Source organism: Camelus bactrianus, chromosome 7 (assembly GCF_048773025.1).
Source record: "Camelus bactrianus isolate YW-2024 breed Bactrian camel chromosome 7, ASM4877302v1, whole genome shotgun sequence".
Taxonomy (NCBI): Eukaryota; Metazoa; Chordata; class Mammalia; order Artiodactyla; family Camelidae; genus Camelus; species Camelus bactrianus.
Window position 1 is genome coordinate 20,419,485 of NC_133545.1, and position 24,638 is coordinate 20,444,122.

The 24,638-nt window shown below is 35.5% G+C and overlaps 1 protein-coding gene across 5 annotated transcripts in view; it reads right to left on the reverse strand.

Annotated features, from left to right (window-relative positions):
- Window positions 1-24,638, reverse strand: part of NRF1 (nuclear respiratory factor 1) — a 127,251-nt gene that overhangs the window by 53,318 nt on the left and 49,295 nt on the right. For all 5 annotated transcript variants that reach the window (XM_074367074.1, XM_074367070.1, XM_074367072.1 and 2 more), the window contains 3 exons: window positions 23,251-23,365; window positions 20,032-20,158; window positions 9,095-9,235 (listed from right to left, as the gene is read on the reverse strand). In XM_074367074.1, coding sequence (XP_074223175.1) covers window positions 9,095-9,235; window positions 20,032-20,158; window positions 23,251-23,365 — 383 coding nt within the window. The remainder of the gene's footprint in view (window positions 1-9,094; window positions 9,236-20,031; window positions 20,159-23,250; window positions 23,366-24,638) is intronic.

Consider the following 24,638-nt stretch of genomic DNA (forward strand, 5'->3'; position numbering starts at 1 on the left):
CCAAGAAAAGGTCTTTCAAATTAAAATGCCTGCCAATTCCACATCTACTGAAGAGGTCTAAGAAATTTAAAGAGAAGGCAGCTGAAATCAAACCACGTTGAAAGGTGATGTTTTCTATACCCTATAGGAAAACAGGAATGTAGCAGGGAAAGAAAACAAGAATTTTCAGACTGTGGCTTTATTATTTTAATTTAAAATTATGAACCTCCAGGTTGACAGTCCCAATCATACTCAAGTGGATATTTAAAAGGCAATTAGAAAGTAAAAGCAAATGCTTTTTTTTGCCCACTATTGGGAATTATTTGTACCACAGACCTCTGTTCATAGAGATAATGAAAGTGGCTTTCCTTATTAGAAACACCAATTCTATATCCCCACAGCAGAAACACTGGCTTCTCTTAATCTCATTTTCCCATAAACACATTCCCCTAGAAACATGGGAAGAATAAGTTTGTAAGGAAAGGTAAGTTTAGAGAATTCAAGGGACAGCCAATGAAGACACTCGTCTCTTCAGCCAATACTTCTGCTTCTCCATCTCCACACCCCATCAACCTATTAAATTGTCTCCCTCCCATTAATCAAAATGCTCTTAAAAATTCTACCTTCTCTTTGAAGGAGTCTCAGATTGGTCAGTTTCTGCTAGCTTATCCTAGTTATACTCTTTAGTATAAAAATTTAAATAACACAGATAAAATCAAAGTGCTCTTTAAGATCCACCCTCCTGCAATCTAGTCCCCTGTCCAGAGGCATTAATTTGATGAACACCCTTTCTTAAAGGCCAAATTCTACATATTTACATAAATATATGCTGGAAAGGCACAGTTTTATGTGATGAAAGAAAACACACATATACATATTTTAGTACAACTCACTTTTCCCACTCAACATTTTGTCACAGAGATCTTCTCATGCTAGTACAACTAGAATAACCTCATTAAAAAAAAAAAAAAACCAAAAAACAGTTGCTTAGTATCCATAGTATAGTTTTTTCCATTTTATTTAACCATTCTCCTTCTGATAAACATTTATGTTGTTTACAGTGCTTGTACCTACCTGCTTCTTTGAGCACACATGTATTTCTCCAGCAGAAAAGTGGAATTGTTGGTTAAAAGGTATACACATTTAACATTTTAATAGACACTGCCTAATCGTCCTCCTGAAAGACTGTCAATCCTATTCCCACCAACAGTGCAGAACAATACCCATTATTTCAAAATCTCCCTTCACATTAATTACCCTGCTTTCTTATTTTGGCTCATCAAATGTGGGGGAAAAGATTTATTTTAATTTTCATTACTAGTGAGGTTGAGAATCTTTTTATATGTTTACTGATTGTTTTTCCTTTTTATGAACTGTTCATAATGCTTGGCTTATTTCTCTAATGATCTTTTTCTTATTAATTTGAAAGAAATATTCATGTGTTCTAGACATTCCTTGTCATATATTATGCAACTGCTTTTCCCTACTCTAGTTCTGTCCTGAATATGGAATTTATATGCATGTTCCCTTCTCTTAGTTTTCCTGAATATACTCTTAATTCTTTTACTCTACTCAAAATATGCTGTGTTCTATTTAAGAACACAGCCAATGTTTTTGTTACCTTTATATTTTCTTAATCTTATCCTGCTTACCTAATATTGACAAAATTTGGGATGGTATCATACACAGAAACACTTTTTGATTATTTTAGACAGTAAGAAAACATATTCTACACACAGATTATGACACTATAGTAGGAGAAGAAGTTAGGAACTGTTACCTACAACAGTGGTTCTCAAAGTTGGCTGCACACTGAAACTGCCTGGGGAGTTTAAACACTGCAGACGCCTAGATCTCATCCCCAAAGAGTCTGATTTAATTGGTCTGGAGTGTGGCCTGGGCACTAGGATTTTAAGATCCCCAGGTGGTTCTATTGTGCAGTCAAGTTTGAGGACCACTGAATTAATTAAAATACCTTTTATCCAACTCTTTAAACATTTTTTTAAATTGTGGTAAAATATACATAACATGAAATTAGCCAATTTAAAATGTACAATTCAGTGGCATTAAATACATTCCCACTATTGTATGACCATCACCACTATTTCCAGAATTTATTCATCACCAAGCAGAAACTCTGTACCCATTAAACAATAGTTCCCCATTTTTACTTCCTCCAGCCCCTGGTAAGCGCTATTCTACTTTCTGCCTTTACGAATTTACCCATTCTAGATACCTCATATAAGTGGAATCACACAATATTTGTCCTTTGGCATATTTTACTTAGCATAATGCTTCTATTTTTTAGGTAGAAGAGGCCAGATCTATGCTTTTTCAAAACAAAATAAAACAATATTCAAAAAACCTAAATTGACAACTGATCAATATTTTTAAAGTAAAACTTGTCAATCCCTGTGAATAACTTCTTCCAAAGAAGCAATCACTGTGCTGTATGTTTCTGAAGGTTTCCCTGAAAACTAGTGAAGAATTACTATCCTGTTGCATCATTACTCCAAGGGAATATTAAAGCAACAAAGACTGTCCCAGTGAGAGTGAGAGGAGGACAGTAAGTTCAAAGGAGAAGAAAGGGAGAAGAGAAAAAGGAGCGGATTTTAACCAATAATACCAGATTCATCATACTTCTTCTGTAACTATAATCTTGGCCTGGATCTCTTCTAACACAAATTCCAAAAAGATTAACAACCTCCCAAGAACAAGAGAATCCTATAGGACTCAAATGTGGTAAAGAACATAACTGACTTTCCACTAGCAAAACTGTAATAACTGCTTAAAGACTCTTTAAGAAATGATCTAATTTCTTAAACTCAAAGTGTAGTCTGGGAGTCAGCAGCACTGGCATCACCTAGAAGCTAGAAGGCAGAGTCTCAGCTACCACTTCGGACGTACTGATTCACAATCTGCATTTAAACAAATAAGACTCTCAGGTGATTCCTATGGACACTGAAGTTTGAGAAACACAATTTAGCCCATCCTCTGGTCTCTCAAGTATCCTAGAAAATTTTGCTAACCTGGTTTTCAAAATCTCTGAAAAAGATAACTTCATTATTTCACTGTAAATGGGGTTGCAGAATCTGTATCAAATTAGATTTCTTCTAAGACGTTTCTCAGTCTCCTTCAATTCTTACTCAAGGAGATAGACAGAAATGGGTTAAGTTCTAACCAGTATTCTTAAAGGTGCCTAGAAATTCAACTTTTCATTTTTTCACTAACAATACTATAGAGCTGTTTTTTTGTTTTTTGTTTTTTTTTTTAACACACACACACACAAAGACTTTATTAGGATCAAGGTATATTTATAATAGTAAAAACAAGCTTTTCAGGTAAACATTCTACTTACCCATATAGAATTACACTTTTACCACAAAGAAAAACAAAGTAAAACACAACAAAAGCCAAAACTACAGAGCTGCTTCCTAAAAGCACCAAGGAATTCAGTTCACATTGTATTTAAAATACTCTGTTATATGTAATAGAGTTACTTTGTTATACATAAGATACTCTGTTATGCTTAACTTCAATCTGTTGTAGAAGACAATTTCAATGGTTGTTAGAGCAAGTCAAGAAATTCTTTTAAAACAGTAACTTTTCAGTGTAGATTAGCTGAAATACTCAATCTGAGTGATGATTACAACATGGTTTCATACAAAAAGAAAGAGAGAGAGAAGAAAGCACTGGCAATATGGACTCCACCATAAATTCTATTTGTTTGTTACTAACTTGCTTCATAAGTTGATTCCTTTATGTCTCAACTTTTGAATACATTGTCACCTATACTGTCCTAGTTCACTGCTGAGAAAAATAAAAATTTTAGGTTCACTTCCTCTGAGTGAAAAGTGGATAAGAAATGGTAATAATCAGGTTATTTCAAAGTTAATATAGGTAACATATAAAACTAGTATTAATAGTAATAATACCTGTGTGTGATTCCTTAGTTTTCAAAGCACTTTCCAATACGTCTCATTTTTTCTTCCTCTGACTCTATGAGGTAGGAGGGCATGTATTATGCTCACTTTCATAAGATGGAACTGAGAACCAGGGCTACTATATGTAGAAGTGGGACTTAAAGACGAGATCTTCTGACTAACAAACCATGTTAACTTTCTAACTTGTAAAGAATTAAAGTAATGGAACACATAACATTAGAACAATATTGAATATGATTTACTCTCTTTGGATGATTCAGAACTCATCTAAGGATCATATAAGGAATTATATTTGTAAATTAGGGTCATCAATATAAACATCAGTTATCTTCTCCATGACATTCAGGGCAGATAAGATAATTAATAGAGCTGCCTAGTTAACACAAGTCCATCTCCAGACCAGTGCACTTTTACAATTCTGGAATTTTATTACTTTAAGGAAGTCATGAACTACTCATATGGTCTGAACTCTAGAACTGGTGTCCACATAAACTTACTTTGTCTTTTACGGGTACAGCCATATCTGAGTTCTGCTTCCTTGACTATAAAATAGAAATCTCTCTCTCTCTCTCTCTCTCTCCCACACACACAAACACACACACACACACACACACACACACACACATACACAAGCGTGTGCACTGGAAGGCAAGGGTTAAATGAGATTTAACCCTGAAAGAATTTAGTATTATGCCTTTCAACACACAGTAGCTACAGAAGAGAAAAATGAGAGGGGGAAAAAAAAAAGAGTTGCTGACGTCTTCATCAGTAAATGTTATGAAAAATAATCTTTGGACAAAACAAGGCAGAAACACCATCAAAGTTGCACTTAAAAAAATTCAAGTTTACATATAAAATATGAAAATACACGTTTTGGTTTCTATGGTTATAAGTCATTCTTATTAGACAAAGACAATGAAAATCACCCATAATGCCATCACACATAATCACTGCTAATATATCGGTGTATATCCTTCTAAAGTTTCATATATCCTCACACAGACACAGGCAAGTTTTGTGTGCTTTGTGTGCATGTTTTAAACAAATGAAATCAATTAACTCAATTCTGTATTCCCTGGGGGTGTGTGTGTGTGTGTGTGTGTGTGTGTGAAATCTAGTCCCCTAATAGAAACAAAAGCAAAGGGCCTAAACCCCTCAAAATACAGTATATAAGAAATGCTATTTTATAACCAGTTTTTAATTTAATATATCACAGTAGTATTCTATTGCAACAGAGAGCAAATCATCATTTGTAGTGTCTATATTTCAGTGAATATTCACTTCTAGTCTCTTACAGGCTAAGCTGCTCTTCTTTCCATGTAAATTCTAAATACCACTACTATAATTCATTTAACCACATTGATCTCAGGTTTTCATCGGAAACAATGCCGTGAACATACATGTTTGCTTACTTGGGGGGCATGACATGCACATTTTAAATTTTGATATGCACTGCCAACCTGCTCTCTGGAAAAATCATCCAAAGTACTTTCCATTGATGGTGCTTATATTTCCATCACCTTGCCTATCTAGGTTTGGTTTGAAATAAAACCCTGCTTTTACTACCATTAATAGTGAAAGGCTTTAGTATAAATTAAAAGAGTGAGGGGGAGAGAGAGAGAGGAAGGAAGGGAGGGAGGGAGGAAGAGAGGAAGAGAGGAAGAAAGGAAGAAAGGAATTTAGTTCACATTAAGAAGAAAGTATTTAACAACAGGACCTACGGTAAAGCACAGGGAACTATATTCAATTTCTTGTAATGAGTTGTAACAGAAAAGAATCTAAAAAAAGTATATATGTGTGTGTATGTGTGTGTATATACACATATATATATGTATAAGACTGAATTCCTTTGCTGTAACCCTGAAGCTAACATTGTAAATCGATTACACTTCAATAAAAAGTAAGAATTAAAAAAAAGAAAGTATCTGAGGAAAACCAAATAAAACATAATTAAAAAAAAAAAAAAGACTTGGGGGAAAATCCCAAGGATCCAAATTCTCAGAAATTCCCATTCAACTGGGAGTTGGGTTCTTCAATACCCTGCTTACTCCTTCTCCCCATTCCTTTGTTTTATGTGTTATGTGTTACTTTTTAGTAATCATCTGTGGTGAGAAGGACAAGGGGGGGATGTACAACGGTAAGAAGATGCACACTCCACAGTGCCTCTCAGACTGACCCATGACTTACTCCAGCTTCCCTTGGATGCACCACTGTACCACTGTACCAACCTACTGAGTTGCATATGTCACAAAAATGGAAACAATGGTTTCAAATGTTTTACCTCCAGCACGATAATTAAATTAATTGTTTGCTCTGACTTCTGTGACCATCAGCAAATTCTCCCAATTATCACTAGCCATGATGATTTAATATATAAAAATCTCAGATTATTTCAATCTAACACACCAAATGTGACAAAGAAGGAAAATGTGCCCATCTCAGGAGAGTACCTAAACATAGTACACACCTTCTCAGTGATTACTCCTTATTTCTGATTAAGTAAGCTTAATCAGAAACTAAGTCAACTTTAGATGTACTTTATATCTGAGATACAAAGTAGATTCTTTACATTAATCAGGTAAAATTCACCTCATGTTTTCTTTAACCAGTCAGAATGGCCACAGGGATAGAGTAATAACAGGTATAAAACAACAAGAAAAAAGTTTAGATAATATTTTCCTTTTCAAACCATTATCCAGAGATCTTTCAAGTGTCCACAGAAAGATCTACGAATCCAACAATCAAAAGATCACAACTTAGCTTCATATTTATAAAATACTGTATTACTTCAGACCAAGTTGCTGGATCAGGCTTAATAAAAAGAAAAGTGCCATCTCCGGAGCTGCAGCATCAATGTCTACACTGAGTGCACCCACTCAGGAGGCTTGCAATCCAGTTACCCACTACACTGAACTCACTTTTGCTTTCACTCTTAGGTCATTTACTGAACCGATATTGACTACTACAGTCATCCTTCAGTCTTCACGGGGGATTGGTTTCAGAGCCACCATGGATAACAAAAATCTGCAGATGCTCAATTCCCTTATGTAAAATGGCACCGTATTTGCACATAACCTACACACATCCCCCAGTATACTTTAAACTGTCTCTAGATTACTTATAATACCTAATATAATGTACATGCTATGTAAATAGGTGCCAGTGCTGCAAATTCAAGTTTTGCTTTTTGGAACTTTCTGGGATTCCCCCCCCCCCCAATATTTTCAATCTGAGATTGGTTAAATCGACAGATGCAGAACCCACAGATATGGAAGGCTGACTGTGTTTAGTACAGATATTATCTGGTGCCAGGCAGCTGTACTGGACTGCAGTGAAGAATAGAACTAAACCCCTGCTCTCAATCCTAGCCGAAGAGACAGACCACACACAAGTATAAATGTTAATAAATAACTTCAGGTAGTGGTAAGTGTTACAAAGACAATAAAATATGGGATGCATTAGGCTGTGACTTGGTGATGAGGAGAAAGTTTCATCAGATGGGATAATCAAGAGAGGCTCGTCTCAGGGGGTGAAATCTGAGCTAGACTTTGAATAAGATACAGGGGGTGAAATCTGAGCTAGACTTTGAATAAGATAAAGTGAATCATGCAATGATCTAGAACAATGTTTCAGGTGGAGGAAACAGCAAAAGTGAAAGAGCTGGAAGCATTTGACAGAAAGAAAGGGTGAGTGTGGCCAGAACACAGTGACTGAGGGGGAGAATGAGAAATGAGGTTGGAAAAGGCAGGCTATATACACAGGGCCTCAGAGGCCGTGGCAGAGTCTGAATTTGATTCTAGGAATAGTGGAAAGCCATTAAAAGGCTTAAACAAGAGAGTGATATTACCTGATTTAAGTTTCTTTAAAAATCTGATGGCTCTGTAGAGTATGGACTGTGGCAAGAAGGAAATCAATAGAACTGATCGATGTAAACAGTCCAAGTGAGAGATGCTGAAGGCATGGGCAGGGGTGGTGATGAGAACTGAGAAGAATGATCAGATTCAGGGTACATTTCAGAGGTGAACTGAAATGACTTGCTAATGAATTAGATGTGCTTGATGGCGAAGTGAGGGCAAAACAGGGAAACCAAGGATTACTTAGACTTGAGCCGCCAGATGGACCATGGTGCTGTTAGCTGATAAGAGGAATACTAGGGAAGGAACAGATCTGAAGTGGAGAGTAGGGACAATCAAAGGTTCCATTTTGGGCATGTCAGGTACTGGAGATCTAATAGTCTTATAAGCTGGGGTGTAAACAGCATATAGATGGGATATAAAGCCCACAGAACAGGATGAGATCATGTGGAGAGAAATTATAAACAGAGCCCTGGGACATGCCAATACTGATCAAGTGAGAAGAGGACGAGGAGCCAGTAGAATTGCTGACAGGGAGCACTTGGTAAAGTAAGAGGCTATTAGGAGAGTGTAGGTACAGAAACCAAGAGGAGAAAGTGTTTTAAGAAGGAAGGAGTAGTCAACTATGTTAAATGCTGCTGGAAGTCTAAGGTAAGGAAAGAAAACTCACAAGTGGACTTAAAGCTAGACGTATTAATAAAGAAATAAGGTAGGAAAATATGTTACAAAAAAGGAATTTGATCTTGATCAAGTTATCACTTTTAAAGCTAAAAAACACTTAAAAGAGACAAGCTCAGCATAATTCCTAAGGTATGCTGATTTATCAAGCTAAGTAATTTTGACTTCCTCTCTCAAAGGAAGAGGTGGGAAGCAATGACTCAGGAGGGTGGCTCACCAAGTTTTCCATTCTTACTCCCTAAAAAGAGGAGCCTTCCCTGACAGCAGTGTGTTGGCATTCAGAATTTACATGGGAGGAGCAGCTCAGCCCAGGAGTGACTGAAAGTTTACTCGCCCCACTTGATTGTGACTCATCGAAGTCCTAACAGTCTCCTGTCCAAACCAACTCCAAGCTAAAAGTTTCTTTATCTAACCCAAGGGCCCAAGTGAAAGGAAAAAACTGCCAACAGAAGACCATATCCATGCCCTTGGCTGGGAGCATTCTTCTGGCATTTTCTATTCTGAGGCTGCTACTATTTCGCTATCAGACTCCAGCCTGTGTCTCACTCTGGTGAGGACAAAATTAAGAAGAGTGATCTGAGGCCTGCCCACACCCGTGCCGCTTGTCTTTGTGTCTCCTCCTCACTTCCCGCCCCTTACCTGAGTCATTTTGTCCACAGAGACTGGAATTCCATCGATGGTGAGAGGTGGCAGCTCTGAGTTAACCTCCTGTGGTGCAGGGGCGTGTTCTGCCAGGGCAGACTCCAGGTCTTCCAGGATCATGCTCTTGTACTTACGCACCTGCAGGGAATTAAGGGCAGAAGTAAACAAGATGACCAACAACCAGGGAGGGTTGGTGCCAAGCAACCAGAAAGTGGGTGGAGCTGGCCTTCCTTAGCCATCACAGAGCCCTAAGAACAAACACTACAACTAGCAGATAAAAATACCCGCTGGCCCCAAAGACACCACATTGTACAGAATTAAATGAAAAGATGATGAAATTACAGGTAACAACAGCAGAAAGAGGCCAGTATTTACAGAAACACTGCTCCTCAGTTAAAATCACATTTTCTCAGTGAATGCTGGCCTCATTACCTATTCCAGATCTAACAGGAATGGCATCCATTATTCTGCATTTCCCAGGCCATTTGATGAAACCTAGCTGTGGCAGTTAATTACCAAAATCATTTTCAAGATCACCAAGGACTTATGTCTCTAAAATTCTATAACCTATTCAAAACATTCCTCTGTTGCTACTTTCCTGCAAAGCTAGACTACAAAACAAATAGGAGACTCAAGTGTACAAGAGGATAGACTGAAAGGCATCAAAGAAAAAAAAATCAAGAAGTATATATTGTAGCTGGGTGTCATAGGTGCCACCATCAGTAAGGCCCAGGGCCAGAGAGAGCACCACAGGTCAAGTTCTCCTTCTCTCTGGTCCTCCCGGGTGACAGAGGTGAACTTCACACCCATGATACCTCTGTAGCTTTGACAAGCCCAGGTCTGAACCAGCTACTTGTTGCTCTGATTCCATTCCTCCCACTGCCAGTGAAAGGTCTCTCAAAAAACAGAACTTCGCAGCAGCACATTGTACACATACACATTCTTCTATCATGAGCAGCAACAGTAGACAGACATTGGATCCTACAACCGCCAATAGTGGCTTCATTCACTTACAAGAATACACAAGGGGGATGAGGATACCTTTGGGGATAACAAAGAAGCCATGGAATTACAGAAATGTGACAAGACAGGAAAGAAAATTAACTTGCTTTCAGGGCTCAGGCCATTATCTTAGGGAAAAAGGGAAAGAGAAAGTGAGGTTTGCCCAGAAGTTATGACAATGTTTAAGAACTGGGTTTTCTACTAAGTGGACTGAACGCTCAATCATGACACACTTCCTTATAAATATCTTATTACGAACATTAAAAAAGAAAGATTCTCATACTCTGCCTCAAGCATCTGAAAAAGCAAAAATTGTTGACTACAATGTACAACTTTTACAGAATTTTCCAAATAGATCAACAATAAAATGATGAAAGAAAAACAGTGCAAACATGTAGAATGACAGCTACTCTAGAGATTCAGTTTTATCCTGGTTTCTAACAAAAAAGAAAGTTTAAAAAATTATTGCCAATATATTTATTGTAACAGCTGGTGTTGCCATGGCATCTTTAAGGATATATACTTTCTGATTTCTAGATTTCTATACCCTATGTAGAGTTTTTACACTACCAACCCACAGAAAAACTGAATAAACCTAGGTTATGGTTTGAACTTTAATGTATCAGGTTAAAGTATTATATTAGTATGTAGGCCCACAGTAAGAGTGAATGACTAGTATAAAGATAAATTTCACTATGCTGGAAACACCTAGCATTCAAAGACAAAAAAATCATTAGATTATTACTATTATTACATTATTAGCTAGTTTCAAACACTTTCAGCCATTTTTATGGGTCAGCAGAATTCTAGGAATTCATATCCAGGCATTTTGCTAAATTTACCAGTGCTATGCAACTCTGTAAAAATATCTTGATTTAAAAAAAAATGCTGGTAGAGCATCCCCAGAGTAATTTACAATAAAACATCTTTAGTTGTGACCACAGTATCTCTAAGTTTACTTACTAAAGTTAACTAAGTTTCCCAGAATTATAAAGCTGGTGCTTCAATTCTACCTGATCTATCAATTCAGAGATGAAATTTTTCCACATTTATCATTCCTCTGAAATTGGGATACATCTTAAAATTGCAGTAGACCAGGTGTCATGGGGCACAGAAGTCACTGCCTGCACATATATGAACATGGCTGTTATCCCTGGAGGCATGATTGCAACCCCTAGCCTTTTCAATCATCAAGCCATTTAGCACTATTTCAGAAATGAACATGTCTTGGTTGTTGTCTGGTAACTCCCCCAGTGATCAAAAAGAACCAGCATCAAACTTGTGGCAGCTAGGAAAAGGTCTCAGAGAGGATAGCAGAGCACTTTTTAAAATGCCACCCACGTTCCTGATGACACTGAGGACAATATTCCATGAAACCACACAATGATGACTCTGAAACAAGAATAATTCAGAATTGGACTCTGAATGTGGAAAAGTTTCGGAATAGCAATTTATTTCACTTACATGTTCCTTTTTGTGTATATACAAAAGCAGTATGATTAAAATCTGTATCTAAGTAAGCCTGAAAGAGCTCTTTCAATAAGTATAAAGTAAAAATTCTTAGTGATAAGCGTTGTGTCAGTTTGTCAATGTTTTTTCTTTCTTTGTGGTGCATAAATAATGGTGCATCTTATAACTGATGGTGTCAAAGACATGATGAAATACAAGTCTGTTTGTTTTCCAACTTCTACCTTCTATTCTAAAAACCCCAGCTAAAGCCTGTCACTTCATAACTTGTACATCACTGTCAACTAACCGGTTTCACAGAGTTAAAAAACCACTTAAAAACAGTATCAGCAGGGCTGCATACCAATCTCTCTTCCACCAATTCATCCTGCATACCACTGCCATTTAAAATTTCTGTAACACTAATATTATAATCAAATACCACTTATTGAGCACCTGCTATGTGTCAAGCACTGCATGCACTATCTCAATTAATTCTCATATAATTCTATAAGGAAACTATTCTTACACCCATTTTGGAGATAAGAAAACTCAGGCTTAAGTAACTAGCCCAAATTACATAGTTAGTATACAGGAATATAGCAGGAAATCTAACTAAGTTCCAAAGCCTACATGTTCAGCCACTTCACTATTATTTATCTGTTTTCTCAAAAATCCTCCTACAGTTACCCACTTCTTACAGGATGAAGTCCAAACTTCTCAGTCTCACATTACAACTATTCTGATCATTCCCTATTTTCCCAACACTCCTTTAACAGGGCCACCAGCTGTAGTTGTCTGCCCAGTTCTGCAGACTACATGAACGGCACCCTCTTGAGTTCCCAGTATACAACCCACAGAGTCCTACTGGGCAACTTAGCTCACCATACTCCCTCTTTAGCTGGCCAGCCTCCTTACTAACTTCTGCATCTAGCAAATTCTGTTCTGTCTCTGGGTCTTTAATTCTGCTTTTTATCCAAATATTATCTATCTTTCAAGGCCCAACTCAATTTCCACTTCCTCAGAGAAAACTCCCCATGGATTCTTGTCATAATCCTCTTACTCCTTTAAATTCCTACAGACTCAATCTTGTGTCACTTTGTTGTTATTTCCAGGCTACACTGCACACAACTAGTCCACGACATTGCCAAGTATAGGGAGCAAGTCTTTTATTTTTTTAATATCTATTATGAAACATTTTCACATATTCAGACATGTACAGATAAATACATAAACAAATATTCTCATAATTACCAGAGATGAAGAGTGTTTAGTGTGTTTACAGGAATCATTAGAGTTCTGGGCACAGAATGTGCTTATTGCGAATTTACGAACTGGCTGCTACAACCATAAGGTCAATGGGCCTTTAGTCAGGTTGCCAAAAACATCCCAGAGAAGATACCATATTCTTTCATGTACTTGAAGCTTTTCTGGATAAAAGACGAGTCTTTAGGAAGGTCTCAAAAATGATTTTTTAAATTATTTTTTTACCTATAAGCTCCTCTGAAATTAAAAACATATTGTCATCTGAGGTATATAACAGAGAGATGCCCAAGTGCAGCACTAACTGCAGACCTGTGATCCTGAAGAGCACACGCCACAGAGCCACGCCACAGGCTGTGGCCCCAGGAATTCTGTGAGCTTCATCTTGTTCTCTCTCCAGGCTCAATGGCAGCCTCTTTCCTCTCCTGCCTCAGTCCAGATCTCTAGTTTCCCCCTTGTCCCCTGGATCTCTACTTTTGAACCTTGAAACCTCAAAGGACTTAGATGGAATCCTTATCTCATACTTTGTAGCTAACTGTGTTAGTTACCTGTTGAATAAGTTAACAAATAACCAATAGGGCTTTTACATTACTACTTTTTTTAATGTGATATTTGCTAGCTAGCAATTTATTGTTTGTTTGTTTGTTTGTTTTACATTACTACCTTTTAAATATGCTTCCATATTTCCTGTAACTTGAAACCATTTAAAAAACCTATCTAAATAAATGAATGACTTAGAATAAGAAATCATGACCAACTCCAGAGTCCACTTATCTACTGGGAAGGTGGAATTAAACAAAAGAAGAGGATTATTTCAAAGAAGCTGGTGATAACCGCAGAGCAACCTCTTGTTTCTGTAATCATGACTAATTTCTGTATACGTAGAACTGGTTAGTCATACCCAGTGTATCCCCATTGAAATGCTATGGATTATTGATTCTAAGGAAAGGGCTCTGCCTGCAGAAACTCCCATGGTTCTTCTGAAAAATTCTCTTTGTCCCTCAATAAAATATTTCTAGACCTATTCCTACAAAGCTCATAAAAGTATGTGATATGGCAGTAAGACACCAAGAGAATACCCTTAGGGTACGGCAACTTTAAAATCTACCACTTGCCAATGCTTTTCAGTAAACATTGCCAGTTCTCCATAAACATTATATACAGGAGGATAATAACAAACTAATTAATTTCTACTGCTCTCCAGTGAGGTTGGTATTATCCTTATTTTACACATGAGGACACTGAGCCACATATAGCAACAATCAATGTGGAGGACCACTCAAGAAACCAAAGCTTAAACACAAGTTTTGCAAAAGTGAAGTTTTTAGCTACATATGCACTCAGCAATTTCATAAACATGTAGAAAATGCAGATTTACTTCTAAAGTAGGATCAAACTCTGTATGGTTCTATCATCTACTTTTTTAACTTAACCATCTGAAAATGTCAACAGAAAGATCTGTGTCATCATGTGTAATGGCAGTGTAGCAGTCCTATCTAGGGATGAGCCATCCATTATCTATCCAATCCCTTATCTTTGAGCTTTTAGGTTATTCTCAATTTTTAAAAAATACTATTAATACTACCGTGACCCATATCTTTGTTTAATCAATTACTTCCTTAGAAGAAAATTTCAAAAGGAAGCTGGGTTAAAAAGTGTACATTTGATGTATGTTCATGTATAACTGAAAAATTGTGCTCTACACTGGAATTTGACACAACATTGTAAAAGGACTATAACTCAATGAAAAAAATGTTAAAAGTAAAAAAATAAGAAGTGTACACTTGGTGCACTTCTTATATGAGTTGCCAAAATGCCCTCCAGAAAATTACGCTAGTTTAAACTGCCTGTTTGATATAGCAGCACTACAAGTTATATATCTTTTTCATGTCTGCCAACATGAGCCATACGAAATGCCTTTTTGTTTTAACTCCCATTTCTTTGAAATTTTGTGTGTTTGTTAAACATTTGTATTTCCTCCTTTCATTTATGTCCTTTTCTCTTTTGTCTTTGGGTGTTCTTAAAAATAAATTTTTAAATGAAAAAATTTAAATATACAGAAAGGTGAAGAGAACAGTAAAATAAATACCTCTATACCCACCACTTAGATTCAATAATTGTGCACATTTTGGCATAATTACTTTATCTGCCATCTAGACACACTTTTTTTTGGCTAACCACTTAAAGTATATCTAGACATTGCAAGACTTCTTAATATTTCTGCATGCATCTTGGAAGAATAAGGGCATTCTCATATATAACTACAATACAATTATCATAACCTACAAAAATAACATAATTCCTTAATATCATCTAATATCTAATCCATATTCAAACATATCTTTAGATCTTTGTTATTCATCTGTTCATATTTTATTGGTTTTTGAGAGTTCTTTATATATGAAGAATATGAATCAGTTCACTACTTACTATGCGATCTTGGGCAAAATATTTAAGCTCTTAAACTCTCAATTTCTACATCTGTAAAGCACAGGTAATAACAAATACATACATCACAGAGTTATTGTGATGATTAAGTAAAAATCAAAGTGCTTAGCGGAAACAGGCACATTATAAACACTCAACAAATTGTAATTGCTGTTACTATTTTTAAAAGATTGTTTTTCCAGTTTGCTGTTCTTGTTTTTGTTTACAGTGCCTTGCCATACAACCCAATTGGTGGCAAGGAGATAATATGGGCAGAACTCAAGAAATAACTGACAATCCTGAATCTGTAATCCATATTCCAAGATGAACAGCCCTATTTAATTTTTATTTTCCAGAGTTCTCAGAAACCTCCAGAAAGAAGAGCAAAAAGGAAGATTAATGATGGTTTCAGGCAGGAAGGCAAAATGTAAATACCAAAGTTTTAATATTATTTAATAAGACAATACATATAAAGTGCTTATAACTTATAACCTAGAACATAATAAGTATTCAACAAATGTTAAACATAATTATAAAATCTAAATAATTTCTTTAAATGTTATTAATATGAGAGTATGTGCAATATACTACATAACTGATTACAGTAAACATAAGCTCTGACTCTTTAATACCACCCTGTATACCAGTATATAAAAAATTAAGGAATATTCTGTACCTTTAAGGTTTCACAGAAGTCATCCAAAATAATCAGGGGTGGACGTAGTGGCCCTTTGAGGGATATGGTTTAATTACTTTTTCAGTTTTGTACAGGTTTATCGTCCTCCTGAGGTTTGGACATGTTTTGGTTATTTTATTTTCTTATTAAATTATCCCCTTAGTTGAGGTTTTTAATTGATAAGAACAGAATTAATACACAACATTTCCTTATAATTTTTAATCTATTCTTATCTGCAATTACAACTCTTATCTGCAGTTGTAACTCTCATCTCATTTCTAAGCCTATATATTTGTTTTCTTCATCCTTTTTCTGAATCAGCATGCTAGACATTCTTCTATTTCACTGGATTTTTCATAGTACCATTTCTTGAATGTTACAATTCTATTTCTGTTTACAAAATCATTCATTTCTTCTACATGTTTACTTAAAATATTTCTTTCTTAGACTTATTGTTCTCTTTCCAGCTTCTTGTTTTACATGAAGTTTCTTTTCCTTCTTTCTTTATATATAAGAAAAAAAATCAAGGCAATGAATATTTCTTTGAGCACCAATTTAGATAATAACTTTTACAATTTTTAAAAATTGTTTTAAAATAGTATGCAAATTAAGTTTTTCTTTTAAGAAGTATTTAAAAATTTCCATGTGGCTAAAAATTTCTTCCTGTTAATCTTTTGTATATTAAGTCTAAACTTTCTATACTAAGGTTAAAAATATGGCCTGTGTAATTCTCTGCATTTTACAGTTTATTAAGATTTTCTTTGGGGCCTAATAATAACATATAGTTAATTCTTATAATCTATTCATATAATTTTTCAAAAAAGGTATAGTCTCCCATTGTAAGATATCAATGTTAATTATCTATTCTTTGTATTAAACTTTAATTCTGTTACTCAGATCTCTATTTCTTATTTATATTTTTCTTCCTTGATCTGACAAAGATATTAAAGCCTCCTACTACCATTGTGGTTTCTTTTTTCCCTCCCATTTCTAACTTTTTGATCTACAGGCTTTGCTTTAATGTTACTTGAGACATAAGAGGTTCATTATAAATTTATACTGTTTATCAATACTAAAGACCTCTGGGTCTCAGTTAATACTCCTCTGTCTTGAGAATTTAGCTTTCTCTGATATTAATGTTGCAATCCATGATTTATTTTTGTAGGTGTTTGATATACCTTTGCCTATTACTTTATTTTTAAAATTGTAACAGCTTTATTGAGATATAATTCATATACCATACATATTAGGTTTTCCTATGGTTGCCACAAAGTATCACAAACTTGGAAGCTTAAAACAATAGAAATTCATTCTCTTGCTTCACTGGGCTGAAAGTGTTGGCAGGGCTGCTCCTTCTGGAGGCTCTGGAAGAGAATCTCTTTTCTCATATCATCTAACATGTATTCCTTCACTCCTGACCCTTTCCTTCCCTGCTTCCACCAACACATCTCCTACTTCTGTATCAATCTCCCTTTGTCTCCCTCTTATAAAGAGACTGTGATTAGATTTAGGGTGTACCTGGATAATCCAGGATAATCTCCCCATCTCAGAATCTTTAACAATCAAACCTGCAGTTCTTTTTGCCAGTTAAGTAATACTCTGTAGTTTCAGGGATTTGGATCTGGATATCTTTGGGGGACATTCATTATTCAGCCTGCCACACACACCACAAAATTCACCGTTTAAAATGCACAATTCAATCCTAAATAATATTTGTAGAGTCATGCAAGCATCATCGTAATCTGGTTTTATTCTCTCTAAAAGAACCCTCTACCTGCTAGCTGTCACTCTCTGTTCCTCCCTGCCCCCTCTCAACCTGGCAAACACTAATCTTCTTTCTGTCTCTATAGATTTGACTGTTCTGGACATTGCATATAAATGGAATCATACAATATATGCCTTTTGTGAGTGGATTCTTTGACTTAGCACAATGTTTTCAAGGCTCTTCTATGCTATATTTATCACTACTTCATTCCTTTTTATTGCTGCATATTTCACTGAATGGATAATAGAACATTTTTTTATCCATTCATCAGTTGATGGACATTTGGGTTGTTTTCATTTTGTGGTCATTATGATTAATACTACTATGAACACCGTGTATAAGTTTTTGTATATAAATTTTGCTATTATGAACACTGTGTGTATAAGATTGGTTTTCAGTTCTCCTCAGTAAGCTTAGGAGTAGATTTGCTAGGTTATATGGTAACTCTACTTTTAACATTTTGAAAAATTGCCAAACTATTTTGCAAAGCAGTTGCTTCATTTTACATTCCCAACAGCAATGTATGAGGGTTCCAGTTTCTCCATATTCCCCACCAACACTTACTATTATTGTACATCTTTTTTATTATAGTCATCCTAGTGGGTATGAAGTGGTATCTCACTGTGGTTTTGATTTTCATTTCCCTAATTAATAGTTATTTATCAAGTGCTTATGTGCTTGCTGGCCATTTCTATATCTTCTTTGGAGAAATAGCTATTCAGATTCTTTGCCATTTTAGATCGGGTTATTTGTCTTTTATTGTTGAGTTATATGAGTTCTTTATATACTTTGGATACAAATTCTGTCAGATATATAATTTGCAAATATTTTCTCCCATTCGATGGACTGTCTTTTCACTTTCTTGATGGTATCATTTGAACATCTGTGAGTCACTATAAGTATGTCACATAAATTGAATAGAATTGGGTTTTGATTTGGATTGTTGTTGTTCCAAACTGAAAGAAAATCTTTATTTTTAATAAGAGAGTTCAACACATTTATATTTATAGTTTATAACAGAATTAGCTGGTCTCATTTATGTTACTTTGTTCTATGCCTTGTGTTCTATTTTGTTTTTTAATTCCTTCCCTTGTTTTCTATCTTTTGTATAAGACTTTCCCCCCCTTCATTGGTCTGGAAGACATACTTTGCTTGTATTCTCCTGTATTTATTCTTTAGCCTGTATTTATCAAATGCCAGTCAATGGAAAAATACCTATTGCTTTTTCTCTTGGTCTAGGCTATCATATGACCATTTATTCCTGTTTCATAGAGTTTGCAACTTTTTACATTCTATAGAAGATTCCAACAGTTTTCCAATACTTTTCTTTTGAATTTTTTAGTGAGTAATTTTCAGAGGTATTTTTCTGAGTCTTCCAGATGAGTCTTTTTCATAGACCACATTATTATTAGTAGTAGTAATATCATTTAAAACTTAATACCGAAGAAGACACACTTAGATTTCATGTTTGTCAACAGCATGACACTAAGGGCTGCTTGTTAGGCACCATTTTGAACTAGAAGACTTCTACCTTATTCCTCTAAGGAAAGGTCCAAATATGCACCCTATTCTAGAGTCTCAGGAATTTGGGGAAAACTCAAAAGAAAACTCAAAAATGTTAAGAACTACAACATTTGTGTACGTGTAAAAAATACAACAAACAAAATCTCAACTGATTACTAATTCTGAACTCTTGAAATATCTACATTCAATATGAGAGAAATCTAATAAATGCCATTTTAACTTAATGAATTTTATCCTTGTAAAAACAAAATGCAATTTAAATCTGGACAGATCATTATTCTACAAAGTACTCAAAGTTATTTCAGTCAGACAAAGAGTAGTTCACATAGTATAAGTATGCAACAGTAAAATACTATTTTTATAAAGTCAGTTCTATATAGGTATATAATCAAAATATTTAACTATATTGAAGCAGAGTGTTAAATTCTTAGAATATAAGACATTTAAAACATGCAACTCAAATGTCAGTGATTAATGAAATGCTCTCAGGTTTGCCTCACAAATTGCACATCTTGAGTTAGCTACGATTTTGTTTCTAATATAAATCTGTAACTTTCTCACAAAATCTTGCATTGGTTTCTTAATGAACACAATGCCATTTTTTTTTTCCATTGCTCTGATAAGGCAAAATAACCTTGTTATGGAAAGTAGAAACAGAAATGGTCATTTTTATTTTGATCTACATAAAGGAGTTTGAACATCAGTCCTGACCCTCATTTCTGGATGAAGGGAAGACAGGCTAACTATTGTGCTAGACAAAGAATCAAAAGAATGTGAACAATAACCCACAGAAAGCAAAGGGTATCCGAGAACACGATTCAGTTTTCTTACCACATTCTCCAAAGGTGCTGCACCAAACACTTTAAACACAGGATTTGGCTTGGAGGGTGAGATACAAAGGACAATAGCTTGCTGTCCCACTCGAGTAGTATATTCATCTAATGTGGCTCGAAGTTTCCTGAATCAGAGAATGAAAACAAAAACAGTCAAAGAAGATAGAAATTACAAGATTTACTGTGGCTTGAGACAATTTATTCTTATTAGATATGTTTTCTTTTACTTGAATTGTGAAAAAAGAGAGTGTGCGGCTTAACACCCTGTTCCGCAGAAATATGTACATACTTTTGTCCTAAAGATCTGCTGATATAAGGGCCTACCTCAGGTTTACCTCAGGACATAGTCATGACATGACGGTGAACAAGGTAACATCCTTCCTGATCTTAGCAATACCAAAGAAAGGGGTTTTATCTTATGCTGCTTATAATGATAAAGATAAATGCCGAGATGTCTTCTTATAGACTTTATTATATCATCTCCATGTTTAATGAAGAGGGCTTACATGACCTGCTTCTAATTTCTTTGACTGATACAATCATCATTCATGTCTCACTGACATATTTTATCCAAAAATACCACTTCAAAAATGTTGCTGATACTAACTACTAATATAAAATAAACAAGTTTATATTATATAGCACAGGGAACAATATTCAGTATCTTATATAGTAACCTATAATGAAAAAGAATATGGAAACAAATACGTATGTATATATATGACTGAATTATTTTGCTCTACATTAGAAATTGACACCACATTGTAAACTGACTATATTTCAATTAAAAGAAGTGTTGCCATTTCCAGATTTTCATTGTGATATAGACAATAATTCTTAGTCCTGTAGTATTTTACAAATGAGGATGCAGTAAGAGCTTTTTCAAATATATCCACACCAGATGAAATAGAGATGTCATCCTTTTCCTCTAAAATCATGGGAGATTATTTTAAAGTTCTACATCCCATAATTCTTTTGGGAACATGGTCTACCCTTTCAAGGGACTGGTGAGTCATGCCAATTAAAACGAAGCAAAGCCAACCTATCACAATAAAATTTTCCAACTTTCTCCAAAGCCTGTACTGTTGTGCCTATGTCCCCTACAGCAAAAATACTTCTACAAATAATACATTCTAATTCCTCCTGCCTGCACTATCATTAACAGAAATGAGATTTATCATTAAAGGAAAGGAAATTTTTTTTCCCATCAAGTGGTACATAACCTCTTTGCTGAAAGCTACTGTTGAATACGTTTTGGGTTTTCCCTTCAGTTTCTTATAATCTTCTTATGTTCTTAATATAGACTGTAATTTTCTATAGCTTTTGTCACATATCATTTACATAGGCTGGCACTCCATTTGGATTCAACATTCCAATAAACATCTTAAAAATTTGGAGGTAGTATTTGAAACACAAGAAGAAACCTCTGAAACATTTTATAGACTAAATTTCTCATCATATATGAATGCATGTTTTGCAACCTGTCAAAATATTAAGTCCTCCGTGTACCACACCTGTGTAATAATCTTTCTTTGCAACCTACAAACTCTTCAGAAGAAATAAAAATGAGCAAAGGACCACACACCAAACAAGAAATGCACTGGCATTCCTTAAAGGAATGATCTATATTCAGTCTCCACTTCCTCTTCCTATTCTCTCTTGAAGACATTCAATCCTTTCACCCTTATGGCTCCTTTGAAAACACTCTTGTCAATTTTAATCATGACCTCCATGTTGCTAAATCTAATGGTCAATTTGCATCTTATTCAACCTGTCAGCAGCATTTGACAGCACTGATCACATGCCCTCCTTCTTGAATCACTTTTTGCACTTGGTTTCCAGGATACTACCCTCTTGGTTTTCCTCCTGACTTACTGGTCGCTTCTTAGACTTCTTTGCTAACTCCTTTCATTTCTCTAACTTCTAAGGGATAAAGTGCATCAGGCCTCAGTCCATACTCCCTATGTGATCTCTTCCAGTCTCATAGTTTCATATACTACTTATATACTTTTATCTTCAGCCGAGATCTCTCCTTTGAATGATGGACTCATATAGGCCATTTCTGTTTCTTTCCTGTTGCCACCTGCTTATTCTGTATCTCCACTTAGTGGTTAAAAGGTATGACAAACTAAACGTGTCCAAACCAAATTCCTGATTCTGCCCTACTCTCACTCTCATACCTGCTTCTCTTCATGTAAGTGTCATTTCAATCTTTCCAGTAAGCAGACCAGAAACCCTGAGGTCACCTTTCACTTTTTTTTTTCTCACATACCACATCCAATCCATCAAGGAATCATGCTGGATTTACTTTTGAAATACATCCAGAACCTGACCACCTCTTACTACCTTTGCCACTGCCACACTGGTTTGAAGACAGTCATTTCTGGCCTGGATTACAACAATAACCTCCTAACTGATCTCCTTGCTTCCATTCTTGTGCTCTGGAATCTATTCTATTGAGTGACACCTTCAAAACATATACCAGATTATATCATTGCTTTGATCACAAGTCTTTACTTCCTACCTCACTAAGAGTATGAGGCAAAGACCTAATGCTGGACCAAAAGACCCCGTGATGTGGCTCTCCACTACTACTCTGACCACATCTCCTCTCATTCTTTCCCTAGCTTTTCCTCAGGCATGACTAACACATTCCTCCACACTTCAGAGCCTTTGCTCTTACTATTGCCTCTGCCCCAAAAGCTCTTTACCTAGACACCAACGTGGCTGTCCTTTCACTTACTTCGGGTCTCTGTTCAAAGGTCACCTTATCAGAGGAGATTTTGCAGACTCTATGAAAAGAGAAACTACTATATCCTCCCTAAGCCCCTAACCTTTCTATTTTCCTTAGTCTGCTTTGTTTTTTTCCATAGCACTTTTCATCATGTGACATATGACATACTTGCTTATTTTCTTTTTCCCTCCATTAGAAATAAGCTCTCTAGGGAATTTTGTTAGCTGTTATATTCCCAAGGCCTAGAACAATGCTTGGCACACAGCAGGCATACAAATTTTCTCTGAACGAATTAATGTAATATCATACATCTGTTAATCATATTTCTAGTTTCATTTATTTGATTGTGTAAGAGTACTTTAAAGTCTAATTCTGTAGTCAAGAAATTTAACTTGATATCCTTGATAAGGTATATTCTAACTCTGTCATCCAAACCCTAAAGCATTTGAGGAATAGCAACAATATGGATAAGGAAGCCCTCACCTAAGCAAACGTGTTTGCTGTCTCTTCCGGATAGATGGATTAGACTCAAACACATGAGGCCGTTTCCGTTTCTTTCCTGTTGCCACAGCAGCAGCAGCAGCCATTCCCACAGGACCTGAAATAATAACGTATTCGCTGAGATTAGGCAGAGCCGGTTAACTGTATAAGGCAGAAAACAATTAAAGGTACAAAAAAGCAGCATTTATTTCCTAATATGTTACCAATAAATACAGAATGTTCCTGATAGCATCAATATATTTCACTACTGTTCAACATGGATCATATTTTAATTTACCATTAAAACTTACAATGAATCTTTTTAAAAAGTAAATGACTTACACCTCCCCACCACATACCAGCTTGAATTTTATATAATGTTGATTTTTGTTTTGTTTTGTTTTGTTTTGCCAGCATACCCATACTGTTAAGGAAGTATTCTCAGAAGTGCTAGATGAAACTGTAGCATTGAAAGGAAGAGCTTTCCAAAACAAAAATGCTAACAGATTTCAAATTTCATTACCATCCCTGTGCCCCTCTTTCCATTACTCCAAGACACTGCCAAGTTAAGAAAGTCAGAGATAATCACTCATACTTGGAACTCCAATGACAGCACCATCCCCTGTAAGAGGAATACCTGGAAGACTACTATTTTAATTGGAAAAAATTTTCTTATATATCTGAGAATTGTGCCTAAAATGGAGTGTTGACTACAAAGTCAAGTTGATAAAAGCATTCTGTGAGGAAAGAAAAGAAAGCTGTCTCACTCTAAGGAAAAAATGTTAATAAAAGTTGGTCTAGTTTGCCCTGAAACTAATGATTAAAATAGAGGGTAGGCCCTCAGGAATGATTAGTCTTTGACTGATGGAATCTCAACATTTCAAGGGTATCCTTTTTTTTTTCAAATCCATATTTATCCTTATTTGTGAACCCTGTAAAAGGCCTAAATAAAAATTAGCTTTAATTGCTCACATTTATACTGGCATATATGTTCTATAAGTGACTCAATTAAAATAAGCCTCCCTAAACACCTAGACGTGCCCCTCTACATGTTATTTAGTAGTATACTCAATCTGACTTAAACAAACTTATCTAAGGAGCCCCAAAGCAAGTAAAAAAATAAATTAATGCCTTTTACCTTCCTTTCCAACATAAACAGCTAGTAGAGGAAAAAAATCTTATTAACACATTATCCACCATTTAATTTTTTTTATTATGGTAAGAACATTTAACATGAGATCTACTGTCTTAATAAAAATTTAAGTTTACAATACAGTACTGTTAACTGTAGGCACAATGTTGTGCAACAGATCTCTAGAACTCAGTCACCTTGCATGACTGAAACTTTATTCTGTTGAACAGCAACTTCCCATTTCCGCACCCCAGCCCCT